Source organism: Typha angustifolia, chromosome 9 (assembly GCF_048772165.1).
Source record: "Typha angustifolia cultivar Huaian chromosome 9, ASM4877216v1, whole genome shotgun sequence".
Classification (NCBI taxonomy): Eukaryota; Viridiplantae; Streptophyta; class Magnoliopsida; order Poales; family Typhaceae; genus Typha; species Typha angustifolia.
The window spans coordinates 660,761-673,726 of NC_133247.1; the positions used below are offsets into that span (position 1 = coordinate 660,761).

Below are 12,966 nucleotides of genomic sequence, written 5' to 3' on the forward strand. Positions count from 1 at the left end.
TATGTAATGCTAGATATGATGTGGACAAATGGTGGTGAATAAAAGAGCTTCTTTATCTTGTTATTGGTCAGGACTCTCCTGGAATGGAAGAGTTTTTCTCTTTCTCCATCTCTCTCTCTCTCTCTCTCTCACTTTTACCCTCTCTTTCCAGGCATACAATGCTAGATATAAGAGCACACATTATTTGTGGGTGGTCCACCTCTCTCTTCCTTGCATTACCTTAACATGGATTGGTGGCTTGGTGCACATCAAAGAATAAAAAAAGGTAAAGGATGACATTTAATAAAGGACAATTAATATTATATAAATATGTATGGTTGTGTAGGAAAAGGGATATCTAGTTGGAATGCAACATGATATTGTATTTAATTCCCTCGTAATGGTCTTATGTTGAGAACTATTGATCAACCTTTTCTTTCCACAGGAAAACGGCGCACCCCAATATCTAAATCATCATTATGCCGTTGAGAGTTGAGACCATGAGTTCATTGGGCAAGAATTTAATGGAGTCATACATGATTGTGTTGATGATGATGATGATGATGATGATGATGATGATATCGAACCACTTCTTAGGTTCTTCCTATTTTTTCACCAACCTTATTTCTATTAGTCTTTGCTCGTCTTTACCTACTTCCTTCAAAGATAGAGAGGGTGGTAATAGCATCCATCCATTAACCTAACCTAGTGTGGTTGTGTGGCGACTATCTATTTTTCCCTCCATTCCTCTTTCATCTAATATGTTATATTTATCAACAAAATTTGACTATTACTTTCCCTTCAAAAAGTCTTATTTATTTATTGTTTCGATCATTTTTTTTTTTCTCCTCTCTTCTATCCTTGTCTATCCAGTATAAAGTAAATCATTTGTCAAAGTATCTCTTAAATTTAATATTTTTTGTGTCATATTAAATATAATTAGTTTACAAGTAAACACCATCAAAAGCCTAAATCAGTACAGGCTTTCTGGTGCAAATATAAGAAATAAGTATAGTTAAATTAGTTTGAAAGTTATTTTATAATCAAACATCACCTAAAAATAGTAAATTAAAAAACCATTAAAAACAAGTATAAGGATCATTAGGCATGTTGTTAATATTTGGCATGTTGTTGATACTTGTTTGACCACCCAAAGTAATTGGAGGATCGAATTGCTCGGCTTGATTTGTCTCTCTCCTAGCTATTACGTAATTATTCGTGGCCGGAATTATCCAGCAGTGATTTGCAATAATTGATGAGGTTGATTGCTTGCATGCGACATGAACAAGTTGACGAAGTATTTATTTATTTTCTTTAATTAATCTTGGATTAAAAGCAAGTTGATGATGAGATTTAATTTAATTGGCTTCATGTTTCATAATATTAAATCGATCTATCCATTCATATGTGTGGTATCTTAGCCGTGTACGTGCTCTTTGCACATCCCTAGAGTTACTATCGCAGGATTGATTCTCTTTGATATTTAGAGAATAATGCACATAATAAATCTACCAGTTGGTTTAAGTTTGAGTTTTTAACCTCGATTATAAATTTAAAAAAAAAATTAAAAAGAAAATCGCTGCATAGAATGATCGAATTGCTGGATTAAATAGTAGTTTAAGAGGAGAAAAAAAATTAAAGACTGGGGTGAGAGAGGCTCGAACTCTCGACCTCAGGATTACTCAGATAGCTATGAGACCTACGCGCTAGCCAACTGCGCCACCACCCCGTGATACGAAACAAGATAGAAAATTATGAACTTCTTCATCTTACATCAATCGACTGTTGGAGTCGGGATATTTGGAAGTAATGTATCAGGAATAGTATAAAACAGTAATGAGGAAGCAAGCATTGTTCTTGTCCATCAAAGTGTTCAAACGGTTAGGAATTCAATAGTTTTCTTAAGAAGAAAATACGGAAAAGTCGACAGAATCAACCTGCTGAGACGCAGGAAAAAATCAATCAGGATGAACTAAAATGGAAGTCATCCGAGGCTAGATCTTGTCACCTCATATGCCAAGAAGCAGGCTGCATTGGCTGGGACACTGCGAGCCATTGCTGGTCCAAAGCCTCTATATAGGCCCTTAACTCCCTCATTCGCCAGAATCTTCCGGAAGGCATCAATGGATCCAGAGAACTTTGGATTCTTGTAGTCATCAACCTGAATCACACTCTTTACAACGTCAGCTGGGTAGACGGAGACCCAGAATGATGCACCAGCCACCCCTCCAGCAACAATTAAGGAACCCCTTCCAAGGCCAGAAGTGTCTGATCCCCCAGCGATGTATTGCTTGACGGCTTCATAAACACCAAACATTGCAGCATTTCCAGGAACTTCACGAGCCAGGGTTGGGCCCAGGCCTTTGCAGAGGCCTCTAACACCACCTTCTGATCTAAGGACATGCTTCGCAACATCCATAGGTCCTCCATATTTTACTGCACCTGAAGAGGCAGCAGAGTCTGCCAAGGCGCTCTGAGCTTGCAACCTGTTTTACCATGTAAGAACGCCACATGTGAGCGGAATATCAATATTCCTAATTGCCAAGTATTTGAATATCAGAAGCTCAAGAAAAGGCATTTGCTTGTCACAGACTGCAGTTACTTATATGCCTCATCTGTCATTCTGTTCTGAAGGCAATGCAGGCAAGGGCGCAAGGCCAAATGTAAACAAACATACAAACGAGTTAACGTAATAAAACCACAAAACTACGAAAGGGTATTCCTTGATTATTCCCTGAAAAGTGTCGTACGAACTAGAGCAGAATGGGTGAATCAATGAGTTAAGAGAATCACAAAGAGAGAAGGTAGAAAATTCATAGAGATGTCAACTGAAAAGCCATAGCAGAGAGACACCAAGTTTATGCTCATAAGGCTTAAGGAAGCACTCTGGCTATCTTCAGTGTCCGTAATTTACTTCTGTTTGGATGGTTGAGAATCAACAAACAATATATATAAGTGCACCCACGCATCTGATGAACAAGCTGGTCAGAAATTGTAATTCATATTATTCATGGACAATTGCAGACCAGGTAAAATATTCCTCCACATGTAGATCGACAAATAAAGACACGATTTCAATAAGAAATTATTTCTACTACCAAAAAAAGAAAACAGCATTACCGACCTGCATTTAATCAACTCTGTTGGACACGCTAGGAAGGAGACTGCAACTCCAGCACCAGCACCACATACAACTTGCTGATTCACTGTGAGTGGAGCGCCAGGTTCTGACCTTAATAAGGCTTCCATTTGTCCCCTCACAGTAAAGAGAACAGCATTGAAGGCTGCAACCGTGGCAAGCGGAGCACCCATCCCTTTATATAAGCCCCTTGGACCTTCAGCAGCTATTGTTTGCTTAACTGCATCCATGGCACCAGAAAACTTGGGGAGTTGGCCAGGAAGTGGGGCAGGCTGGCTTTGGAGCTTGACTTTGATGGTGTCAAAGGGATGACCAACAATCAACTGTGCAGCCCCTCCAACAGTTCCAGCAGTCAAGTCCTTAGCTACATCTGCCATCTGCCATAATAAAGAGTAATGAAAAAATCACTTGTCAGATTCCGATACTTAGCCACTCGACTGCATATCCTGATGACAATTTCTAGATATATTATAAATTCACAGTACATCTTAATTTACAAAAGCAATGTCATATTGAAACATGAAATAATGGATGTTCTCAAACAAATATGTGATGGTTAAAATGTTTTTTCTTTCGAGAATCAAATTTAAATGAAGTTACCAATTATCAAACCAAGCAAGAACCTTTGTCTGGCTAGTTAAAAATGAAACAAGTCAGGTCCAGATGAAACCCATCAAAGTGGCCAAATAGCAACAACAAAAAAAAAAGAACTGAGACTTCCCAAGAATGGAGTAAAACAGTGATAATCAGTTCATGACCATAGAAATCTATCATCTAGCTTTTGCACACAGGATCAGCATGATCTGCAGCCGAAAGAGAAACATAGCTTGCAGTTATAGAATATCCACCGCCTAACAAGTATCAACAACTTAGAAGAAAAACAACTGATTTGAAGTGACATTAACAATAGCTTTACCCTCAACTAAAAGCTTGGAGATAACACATGGTGGATCTCATTTTCCAATAACTAAGAGTCTAAAACCTTACCTTGTTGATCAGATATATGGCAAATTTGATGTTCTGATTATTCATTATGTATTCAAATCAAGATTTAACTCCTCAATGTTGACTCATTTCTCACTGGTTTGACATAATGGAAAGAGACAGTCTGTGGCAGCACAAGTATCAAGAAAAAGAAAAGTATTCATCACCAAACTTTATACTGACGGCAGAAATCTAATGATATTTTCATCTTTTCACCATCTAAATTCGTTTCCAGCTAGTTTGGAGAAAGAGATAAGTTAATCTAAAGCATCTAGAGGTCACAGGAATAGACCATCTTGATTGCAAGAAAACCAACTGGACTTATAAGGAGTTAACTGTCTAAAGCACCAGCAGCAATAAAGAATGAGTTCCAGAAGTACAATATAAGTATCACTACAATGACTGATAAAGAGAAGTACCTATACGAAGAATTCTCTTACTTCCCCCTCCTTTAATACTTCCTAAATCAACTTGCCTGACACCCACTTCCCCACATTCTGTCAAGTACTTGTTTCAAGGTCTTTCAAAAGCGATTATATAATTATAAAGTGTGGCACAAATAGGGGTTTCAAGAAAGCAATATACCAAATAACACTTTTAATCTAAAAACAATACTAACTCCAGAAACAGGAAAGGTGAAGTCAAACGAGATACAAGAAGACTGTCTATTTGGTGTTCTTATCTACAGAGAACTTCTTTTCACAGCAATTACTCTGTTCTTCTAGGTTACCAACCCCTCTCAATCCATTTTAGATCGACCTGGTCTCATCTCCCTTTCGAAATTGCTTCTAACTTGTAATCATTCATTGCTGCAATCGTCTTCCAATGACGAGCATCCGCAAGAAATCATCACTAGACGGTTCTCACAGATCTACTCAGGAACAACATCAAACGAACACTAAAATGCATTCTAATACCGAGAAGTCTAAGTTATAAGATCCAAAACCATATGCAAAATAACAAATCCATACGGCAAATGAGACAAATCCTTGAATTTCGGAAGTTGGGGCTAATAATAACAAGAAACCATCCCGTAGATCTCAGAAGCAAGATGAGATTAGAAAAGATGGGCGATCACTAGAAAGAACGGGCAAACGAATGCAGGAAGAAGACCGAGAAGATTTTGGGAAGATGAAAGAAACCTTTTGGAGAAGTCGAAGCTGCCTCCCTCCTACTTGATAATATTCCTCAGTGGAGTAGAGAAGGGGGATGCTACTTATATATAATCCCTTTGTTTGGGATTAAAGGAAGCGAAACTGAGACCACTCGAGGAACCAAACAAGCAAAATTTCGATAAACGACCCGGGTCCACCGCCCGATTGGTCGAATCCCACCGCGAGAGAGCGAGAGAGCGAGAGAGAGAGAAGGGGGTTGGTGGAGAATCTCTCTCGTATCTCTCGTATACCACAAGTGGGTTTGGTTGATGGAGTTTATTTGGACCAGATTTAGAACTAGTAGGAGAAACCCTCGGAGCCACTGCCACCACACGTGTGCCGTGGATTGGGTATGATGCGTGCCACTAAATTTCCGTTGTTGTCTTCCAACGTGGCACAGGGATCACTTATTGTAAATGGGCACTCGATTAATCCTAAAATATGCCTCAGTTGTACAAAGTGTTGGTGCATACCGTTATGCTATTTTTCCCATTAACATAAGGCGATAAAAAGAAAAGACAGAGCACTTCATCAAGCTTTATTAGTGATATCTCTCACACATCTGCATACAAGATGGCATCCATGTACGCGCACCAATAAGATTTACAAAGACCAATCCACTCCATGAGATCAAAGCCCTCTGCGATATACTGGGCGTTATATCTTGCAAGAACATACAAGTGGGTACGTTGGAGAAAATGAAATCCTTTCAAAAACTTGTCGTGAATATCATATCATGCAATGTAAGTTCACATATCTGAAATCCCACTATATTTACCTAAATTGCAAGCAGTCTCAGCAAAAAGACTACACCCAAAAAATATTCCATCAAAGAGAAGAAGAAATATCCATGAAACTCATTATAAATCCAAAAAGAACTAGAACGATTATTCCTCAAAGACAACAACGTAAGCTATTCAACACAAAATAAGCTCAGGTTTATCAACTTGGAAGTGGCTCCAATGCCTGCCTCTACAGCAATAAGGACTTTGAAGATATGCACTAGTCAAGCAATATTGGCAAGCATTGTGCTACTAGTAAACTTCTCCTATCATCTAGATCTGAGAGAAATAAAGGGACTGAAAGAAAGTAAAATCTGTATAATTCCTACCCCTAGACACAGAGGAATGTATTTCCACCCTGCATGATCAGATAATATAGGTAGGATATATTGGTAGCTAAAACAACATATTATATCAAAACTAAACGTTACAACCAAACATTTTGAAGTTCCGGGAAAGGGTACAAAGTAGTAAAAGAAAAGTAGTTCCAAACAGCGAAACCAAATTTAATAAGTAATCTTAAGAGATTAGAACAAGCTTATAAATTAGCCAAAATAGTTCACGGCTATAATCTGGAAGGGAAAGCGATCAAAAACTGATTCCATGCCGTTGGACAACTCACTCCACCATGCCATCATTTCGCACTTCCTCTTCCTCTTCCTCTTCCTCCTCATCACTTAGATCGAGATCAGCAAGCAACTCCTCCAAAGGCACGGATGGGAGATCATCCCCACCGGCCGTGGAAGCCATCTCAGACGGTTGGTATTCCTTGTCCCGATACAATGATACGTTAAACCGCAACTCGGGATTCTCCTCCAGGTCCCTGAGGAACTCCTCGTACTCAGCATTCCTCTTCTCCTCGTCTGCCCTTCCCTTGTTAGTAGTATTATCCACATCCATGTTCAAGCTCTTTAGCTTCCAAGGACGAGGCTTCGCACGTGAGCTACGCCGCTTCTCCTCATAGCTCTTCTTGACAAGTATTGCATCCGGCAAGATGAGACCTTTATACTTGTCGATCTCCAGATCATTGCTATTAGCCCCATAGAGATCATACCCGAGTGCATAGTCCCCAGGATTCAAGAGGTGGCCTAGGTGGGTCTTGACGGTAAATATGTTGTCGTTTTTCCCGAAGTCAGACACACGGGCGACCTGGGCATCGGCCAGCCGGTACCTGGACCCTGCCACGGTGACCTCCGCGGCCTCCGGCTCAATGTCGAGCACAATATACTCGACGAGCTGTCTGCTAGACAGCAAAGCCTGGAAAGATGTTCGCCAGTATTGGTTTGCATCTAGAAAGGCGGCGCGGAGGGTAAAGGGATCAAGAAGAGCAATGGAGCTGGACACCTTGACGCAGAGAACAAGGGGACCAAGGTTACCGAGGGAATTCGCAACCTTGGGCGGAAGACATACGAGATCCTCGCGGCAAATCGGGCAGATTTCGACGGAAAAGGTGTACTTGTAATTGTAAAGACTGCTCTTTGGGTCATGAGAGACGAGCTGCTTATCTGATCGGGATCGAACGGGCGCGACGCCGGAGAGGAATTCCACAAGGTGGGCGGCGTGAGATCGAGAAGTGAAGAAGAAGTCGAGCCCGCGCTCCGAGGCGGCGATGCGGAGGGCTCGAGCGGCCACGCCGTGGCGAAGGATGAGCTGCTCGAGGTAGAGGAAGGTGCGGCGATGGGTCACGTGCTGCCTGAGCTGGACAGCGGCGACCCACTGGTCGGGGTTGGCCTGTGCGCGCGAGCAGGAGTCGCAGAGGCGGTCGTGGATGGTGAATTCGACGACGTGGGCCTGTTCGAGGATGGCGCCATTGAGGGCTTCTTGCTGAACGCGGAGGCGGAGGCGGATGCGCTTGGAGTGGGGCTCGGTGAAGACGAACTCAGCGTGGACGAGGCGGACGAGGCGGGAGAGGGGGCGACGGAGGCGGCGGAGGAGGAAGGAGAGGAGGGTGGGCGACTCCAGGGAGGCGCGAACCCACGTGCGGGGGGGATGGAGGTAGGAGGAGCAATCCGGGCAGTACACGACAGCGGCCTGCCGAGGGAGGCCGGCGGTGATGTCGACGCGGGATCGGAGGCAGCGAACGCACATGTTCGCCGGGTTGGAAGGCATCGAGACACCGCAGATGCAGCAGAGCACCGTCGCCGGAGTCTGCGTGGGCAGGAACATCCCCGAGCCGGCGAGATCCATCGACGACATCCCCAGAACCAGGGTTTTGGTCTTGGGGGAATAGAGGGTTAGCGTTAGGTTTTTAAGGGACGAAAGGAGGAGAAGGTCGGTGTGCTGTGGCGGCGATGGCGCAATGGGGCTTGTTGACCAGTTAACCCGATCCGAAAGACTCGACTAATTGGGTTTGGGGTTTGGAGTTTGGACAATAGATAGGTGCTCATGGGCCAGGCTAGGTCAAGTCGATCCGGGCCGAAGAAAGATAGCCCAAGCTTTACCCATGTTCGATCCAGTCGGGTTCAAGACGGGACCGCCTTGACCCGAAAACTACGGGTGGTTTTTTTAGCATCTTTTTACCCCACTCTCTCTCTCACTCCCCCTCTAATGGAGTTCGTTTGCTCTCGCTCTGTTTCCGCTGCACTCCTCTCCTCCTCTCTGCTACTACCTTGTCTCTCTCTCTCTCTCTCTCTCCACTCTTGAGTTCTTTCGAAATTTTGGTTTGCTTCAGCTCATAAAGGTTGGATCTTTTACGCGATTCAAATGATTTTTTTTTTAAAAAAAAAAAAAGTAGTTGTTGAGCTTTAACTTCTGATTAATCTGATCAAAAATCTAATCTTAATTCGCATGAACTCATAAAGATTAAACCTTTCAGGTGATTCCGAGATATCACTTTGTGATTGATCATTCTTTGGTGTTATCTATCTCGATTTTTCTTCTTTACGCTGTGAAACTTGTAAGTTTTACTAATGCAAATGCATTTGTAACAGGGGAGCTAGCAAATTAAGACTGGAAGCTTTTATTATAGTTATTCTGATGATAAATATGAACTCGCTCTCTCTCGCTCAGTTGTCATCGCCTTCCAGCTTGGAGATGATGCGCACGAATACTTCATAACCTTGGCTCATATCAGAGAAGAGGCAGTACTCGTCATTTGCATGGTATACATCATTTATCCCTGCAGGAAGAACACAAAGATTTATCTACGTCATGGAACTCCTCCAGATCTATCTCACCAATTAATCACTTCATGACTGCTTTAAAATTCTAAATTTATGAATGCATATAGTAAAAGTTCAACTTTCTTACCATATCCAGTGAGTTGAACATCGAAACCTTGGTCCTAGCGAAAACGAAACAAATAGTAAGAATCACTTCGTGCGTAAGGTGTAAAGAATTAACTTTGAGGAGATAAAAAGAGTACTCAACCTGTAAATCGCGAACCAATGGCAAAGTTCCAGTGTCAGCATAAGGTTCTACATAACCAATCACTTCCTTAGTTGCTTCGTATAACACTTTATAGCCACGAGAAGTAATATCACAAGCAATTCCAGCAGTAATATCTTGGTCGAACGTAATCTCGAGTCTAGATATCACAAGGAATCCAATAAATAAAACTTGTTTTGTAAATTAGAAAACAAAAATAAAGAACTTTTCATTAAAAAGAGTGAGGAGTTACCTTCCTTTGAGATCACCACCTTCTTCATGAAGGACATACTTGGACATAGGACCACGAGTATCTAGATCCTCGACATTAGCGTTTATATCATCTACATACTCTTGTAACTTCTTGGCAGCATCAGTTGGGCTGTACCAAAAGCAAAGAATTTAAAGAGAAATAAGCAGAATTAAGTATGGTGTTAAGGTACTGTGAAGTGTTAACAGACCCACCTATAGAAAGCAGTCAACCTGAAACACGACATAAGTATCAATAAGATGCAATCATCCAACAGATAAATTAAGTAGCTAAATAGCAATTCAGGGAATTACCTCACATCTCCTGATATTTCACATTTACCCGGAATCTGGTTGACACTACCTTCCGGATCTGCAATGGGCCATTTATAATCTATTACTTTAACCCTCATGGTATTCCCTCATATATTACTACTAATAATCTTGATAGGACTTACAACTCCATTGAGTTGGCTTCATAGTAGATGGAGTTGCATATTTGTAATCCTCTTCTTGAGGTAGTGGTGGGAAATCTTTGTAAAATCTTGTTTGAATCACCTTAAGTGCTTCCATATTCAACTCCATGGCATTAATCGCCTTTTAAATCCATAGAAAACATATATAAGCATCCAATATTTTAACCAACAAATTAAGTTGTGAGAATAGATTACCTTATTGGGGAAACCACTGTGGAAAAGCTTCCCTGTGGCTTCGAGATGCCATACTACCATCCCTCCACTACCAATGCAAGGTTGCTTATCCGCTACATCGATCCAATACCTATTAATAATCCCAAATCCATCATTAATACATATCCAAGCAATAGTTAATTACAATACTAATTGATACTCACAGAGGTCCATTCTTTAGCTTATCAAGATACCCGTCCTTCGCCAACTGTTCGACGCTGATACCTGTAACTGATGCGTTCTCCTCGTTGCATATGAACACGGCGAACACCGAGCTCTTCAGCTTGGGCTTCGTCTCTCCCAGCTTCCTCATCAACTCCGTCACTAGCGCCACGTGTCCGAGGCAATCCGTCGTCCCACGGCCTCGTAATTCATCTCCGACGATGCTGAGTGAGAAGGGATCGAAAGTCTACGCGAAAAGTACCGAAAATAAGAGATACCCACGTTGCCAAATCCACCGAGAATGTAATAGTGAGGGATATGTGTTAGAATATAAAATAAAGCTTAAGTTTTGTAAACTAATTGTTGAGTTAACATTATATTGCAGCAGAGAGTCTGAGTTCAATTTTTTATTTTTAAAGCAGTCGGTATAGTCGTATAGATTATAGAAGAGAACCCATTCATTGGGGTCGGCGGGCACGACGTCCATGTGCATGCCGACGAAGGAGATGGCACGGTTGGGGTCGGTGCCGGGGTACTCGACGATGACATTGCTGCGCCCCTTGGCATAGCTGACCGTGCTGACGACCAAGGGCCCGCCGTTGGTGTCGGTGGAGACAGGGAGCAGCGCCTCGACTACGTGGCGGGCGACGAGGTCTTCTTCGGGAATGAGCGGATCCTCCTTGTCGTCGGGGTTGTTCTGCACGTACTTCGCCTCGCCTATGAGCTTCGCGAGGAGGGGGATGTAGGAGTCACGGTCGAGCTCGCCGAGCAAGTCATTAAGAGAAGAGGAAGAGGAGAAGAGAGTCGCCATGGATGAGCTACTTAATTTGTTGAACTCCCTATATATATATATATATATATATATATATATATATATATATATATAAACAGAGAGAGATAGAGAGAAAGGGAGTTGTCTACCGAGGAAGGTGGTATGTAGACGGTAATAAATAGTGGTCATGTTAGAATTGAGATAAATAACGTTATCAAATAATAGTTTTGTGGGTGTGGCATTAATAAAGTGAGGATATATATCTGACATACAAAATAATATTATTAGACCAACTAGTAAATAATAATTGACTAAAAAGTATGGTCAATATATATGATATATAAGACCAAACATTTAAAAGCTCTTTACTATTTGGCAGAGAGATGTACAGTAGCAATAGACCTGGCTTAAGTTAATTACCATGTAAACTAAGTTACCTACTTTTTTCTCCTCTTCTTTTTGGTCATGTGATATGTGTGCTAGCTATTAAATCATATCTTCCAAAGGTACAAGAAAAATAATCCAACTTTCGTGGACCAAAATATGCTGTTGAGTGGCCACATATATTCATTTAATTAGCACGATAAGATTCTATATAGGAATATCCAAAGTTGTGATCACAGAAAACATCATCTAACTAGTTATAAAAGAAGAACGTCTCATAGCAAAAGGTTAATGGCTCTAGAATGAACTCTAAAGCCACCAAACTTTATACAAGACTAGTCGACTTCATTCAATTATTTTGTCAGTTGTCATGGTGATATATGTACCAGTACTTGATTGATTATTTACAATGGATCCTCAAATTAAGAGGGTGAAGTATTATACATGTGACCAACTTTGTTTTTATTGTCCTTATGTATGATTCCGCATGCAGGACCATCTATGTCACAATCGAAAATTACTCCTCCATATGTCCAGCTCTATTCTACATAAGATAAGGTTATGAGAAGAGCCAAGCACATACTCACATTGTCATTTATTCACTATCACTTTATCACATGTGACATATTCTTTTTGAAAATATAACCCAGTTTAGAGCTTCTCTCTGTGGGCTTTTTGGGCCACAAATCCTTACGGTAAGGATGCGGTTATTTGGATTTAATGATGCCCTCAAGCTTGAGCCCAGAGGGCTAACTGTAGTACTTGGATAGACCTACACTAAGGTGAACCCCAGAGTTCAGCTCTTTAAAATATAGCCCAAGCCCAACCCTATCTATGAGATTTTTAAATAGAGAAGATATAAGTCCAAATCCTCATGTAGATTAGGTTAGCGGGTGTAAACAAGCCGAGAATAAGACTCCGATGAGCCACAAATGTATGGAATTCAGCAGATCAAACCTGAACTTAACTCTATTTTTTAGCTAAACTCAAGCAGAGCCGGATAGAGCCCAAGCCTAAAAAACTATGCTATTTTTCAAGTCGGATTGAACCAAACCTATTATTCAATTCGAGCCGAACCAAATCTAAACTGTCAAGTTTGAGCGAGCTAGCTCCGACATAGGTTCATGCTTAGACTCGGCGTAAAAATTAAATCAAAAGAAAAATAAAATAAAAGAAAGCTTTGTTTGTTCAACTAGCTTTAATCAAACGAGTGGAAAATGTTATATTACAATAAAAAATAAAATAAAAACACTTGAAATATACTCCTCATTCCACCTTAAAATTTGGGTGTCCTTCTAATTTATCT

At 41.2% G+C, this 12,966-nt stretch overlaps 3 protein-coding genes and 1 non-coding gene across 4 annotated transcripts; all 4 read right to left on the reverse strand.

The window, feature by feature from the left end:
* Positions 1 to 1,622: 1,622 nt before the first annotated feature.
* On the reverse strand, positions 1,623 to 1,708 carry TRNAM-CAU (transfer RNA methionine (anticodon CAU)). The gene is given in 2 exon segments: positions 1,623 to 1,658; positions 1,671 to 1,708. It is a non-coding gene; the product is annotated as a tRNA-Met (tRNA).
* A 105-nt stretch (positions 1,709 to 1,813) lies between these two features.
* Positions 1,814 to 5,413, reverse strand: LOC140767853 (mitochondrial carnitine/acylcarnitine carrier-like protein). Its single transcript, XM_073107927.1, has 3 exons — positions 5,245 to 5,413; positions 3,104 to 3,495; positions 1,814 to 2,465 (listed from the first exon to the last, which is right to left on the reverse strand). The coding sequence occupies exons 2-3, from the start codon at positions 3,493 to 3,495 to the stop codon at positions 1,964 to 1,966; spliced, it is 894 nt and encodes a 297-aa protein (XP_072964028.1). The 5' UTR covers positions 5,245 to 5,413; the 3' UTR covers positions 1,814 to 1,963.
* A 990-nt stretch (positions 5,414 to 6,403) lies between these two features.
* LOC140766536 (uncharacterized) lies at positions 6,404 to 8,826 on the reverse strand. The gene has a single exon (XM_073105933.1). The coding sequence runs from the start codon at positions 8,232 to 8,234 to the stop codon at positions 6,657 to 6,659; it is 1,578 nt and encodes a 525-aa protein (XP_072962034.1). The 5' UTR covers positions 8,235 to 8,826; the 3' UTR covers positions 6,404 to 6,656.
* A 148-nt stretch (positions 8,827 to 8,974) lies between these two features.
* LOC140766537 (acetylornithine deacetylase-like) lies at positions 8,975 to 11,342 on the reverse strand. The gene is made up of 10 exons (XM_073105934.1): positions 10,959 to 11,342; positions 10,507 to 10,751; positions 10,325 to 10,433; positions 10,112 to 10,250; positions 9,969 to 10,026; positions 9,870 to 9,887; positions 9,658 to 9,786; positions 9,408 to 9,564; positions 9,288 to 9,321; positions 8,975 to 9,156 (listed from the first exon to the last, which is right to left on the reverse strand). Exons 1-10 carry the CDS (start codon positions 11,313 to 11,315, stop codon positions 9,044 to 9,046), a joined length of 1,359 nt encoding a protein of 452 aa, XP_072962035.1. The 5' UTR covers positions 11,316 to 11,342; the 3' UTR covers positions 8,975 to 9,043.
* Positions 11,343 to 12,966: the final 1,624 nt, after the last annotated feature.

Excerpts from the sequence above, each read along its gene's own strand:
- LOC140766536 (XM_073105933.1), bottom strand. The coding sequence starts at position 8,234 with ATGTCGTCGATGGATCTCGCCGGCTCGGGGATGTTCCTGCCCACGCAG.
- LOC140767853 (XM_073107927.1), bottom strand. The coding sequence starts at position 3,495 with ATGGCAGATGTAGCTAAGGACTTGACTGCTGGAACTGTTGGAGGGGCT. Across the intron at positions 2,466-3,103 it reads ACAGAGTTGATTAAATGCAG|GTTGCAAGCTCAGAGCGCCT; the intron begins GTCGGTAATGCT and ends ATGGTAAAACAG.
- LOC140766537 (XM_073105934.1), bottom strand. The coding sequence starts at position 11,315 with ATGGCGACTCTCTTCTCCTCTTCCTCTTCTCTTAATGACTTGCTCGGC. Across the intron at positions 10,251-10,324 it reads ACAGTGGTTTCCCCAATAAG|GCGATTAATGCCATGGAGTT; the intron begins GTAATCTATTCT and ends TGGATTTAAAAG. Across the intron at positions 9,322-9,407 it reads CATTGGTTCGCGATTTACAG|GACCAAGGTTTCGATGTTCA; the intron begins GTTGAGTACTCT and ends CGTTTTCGCTAG.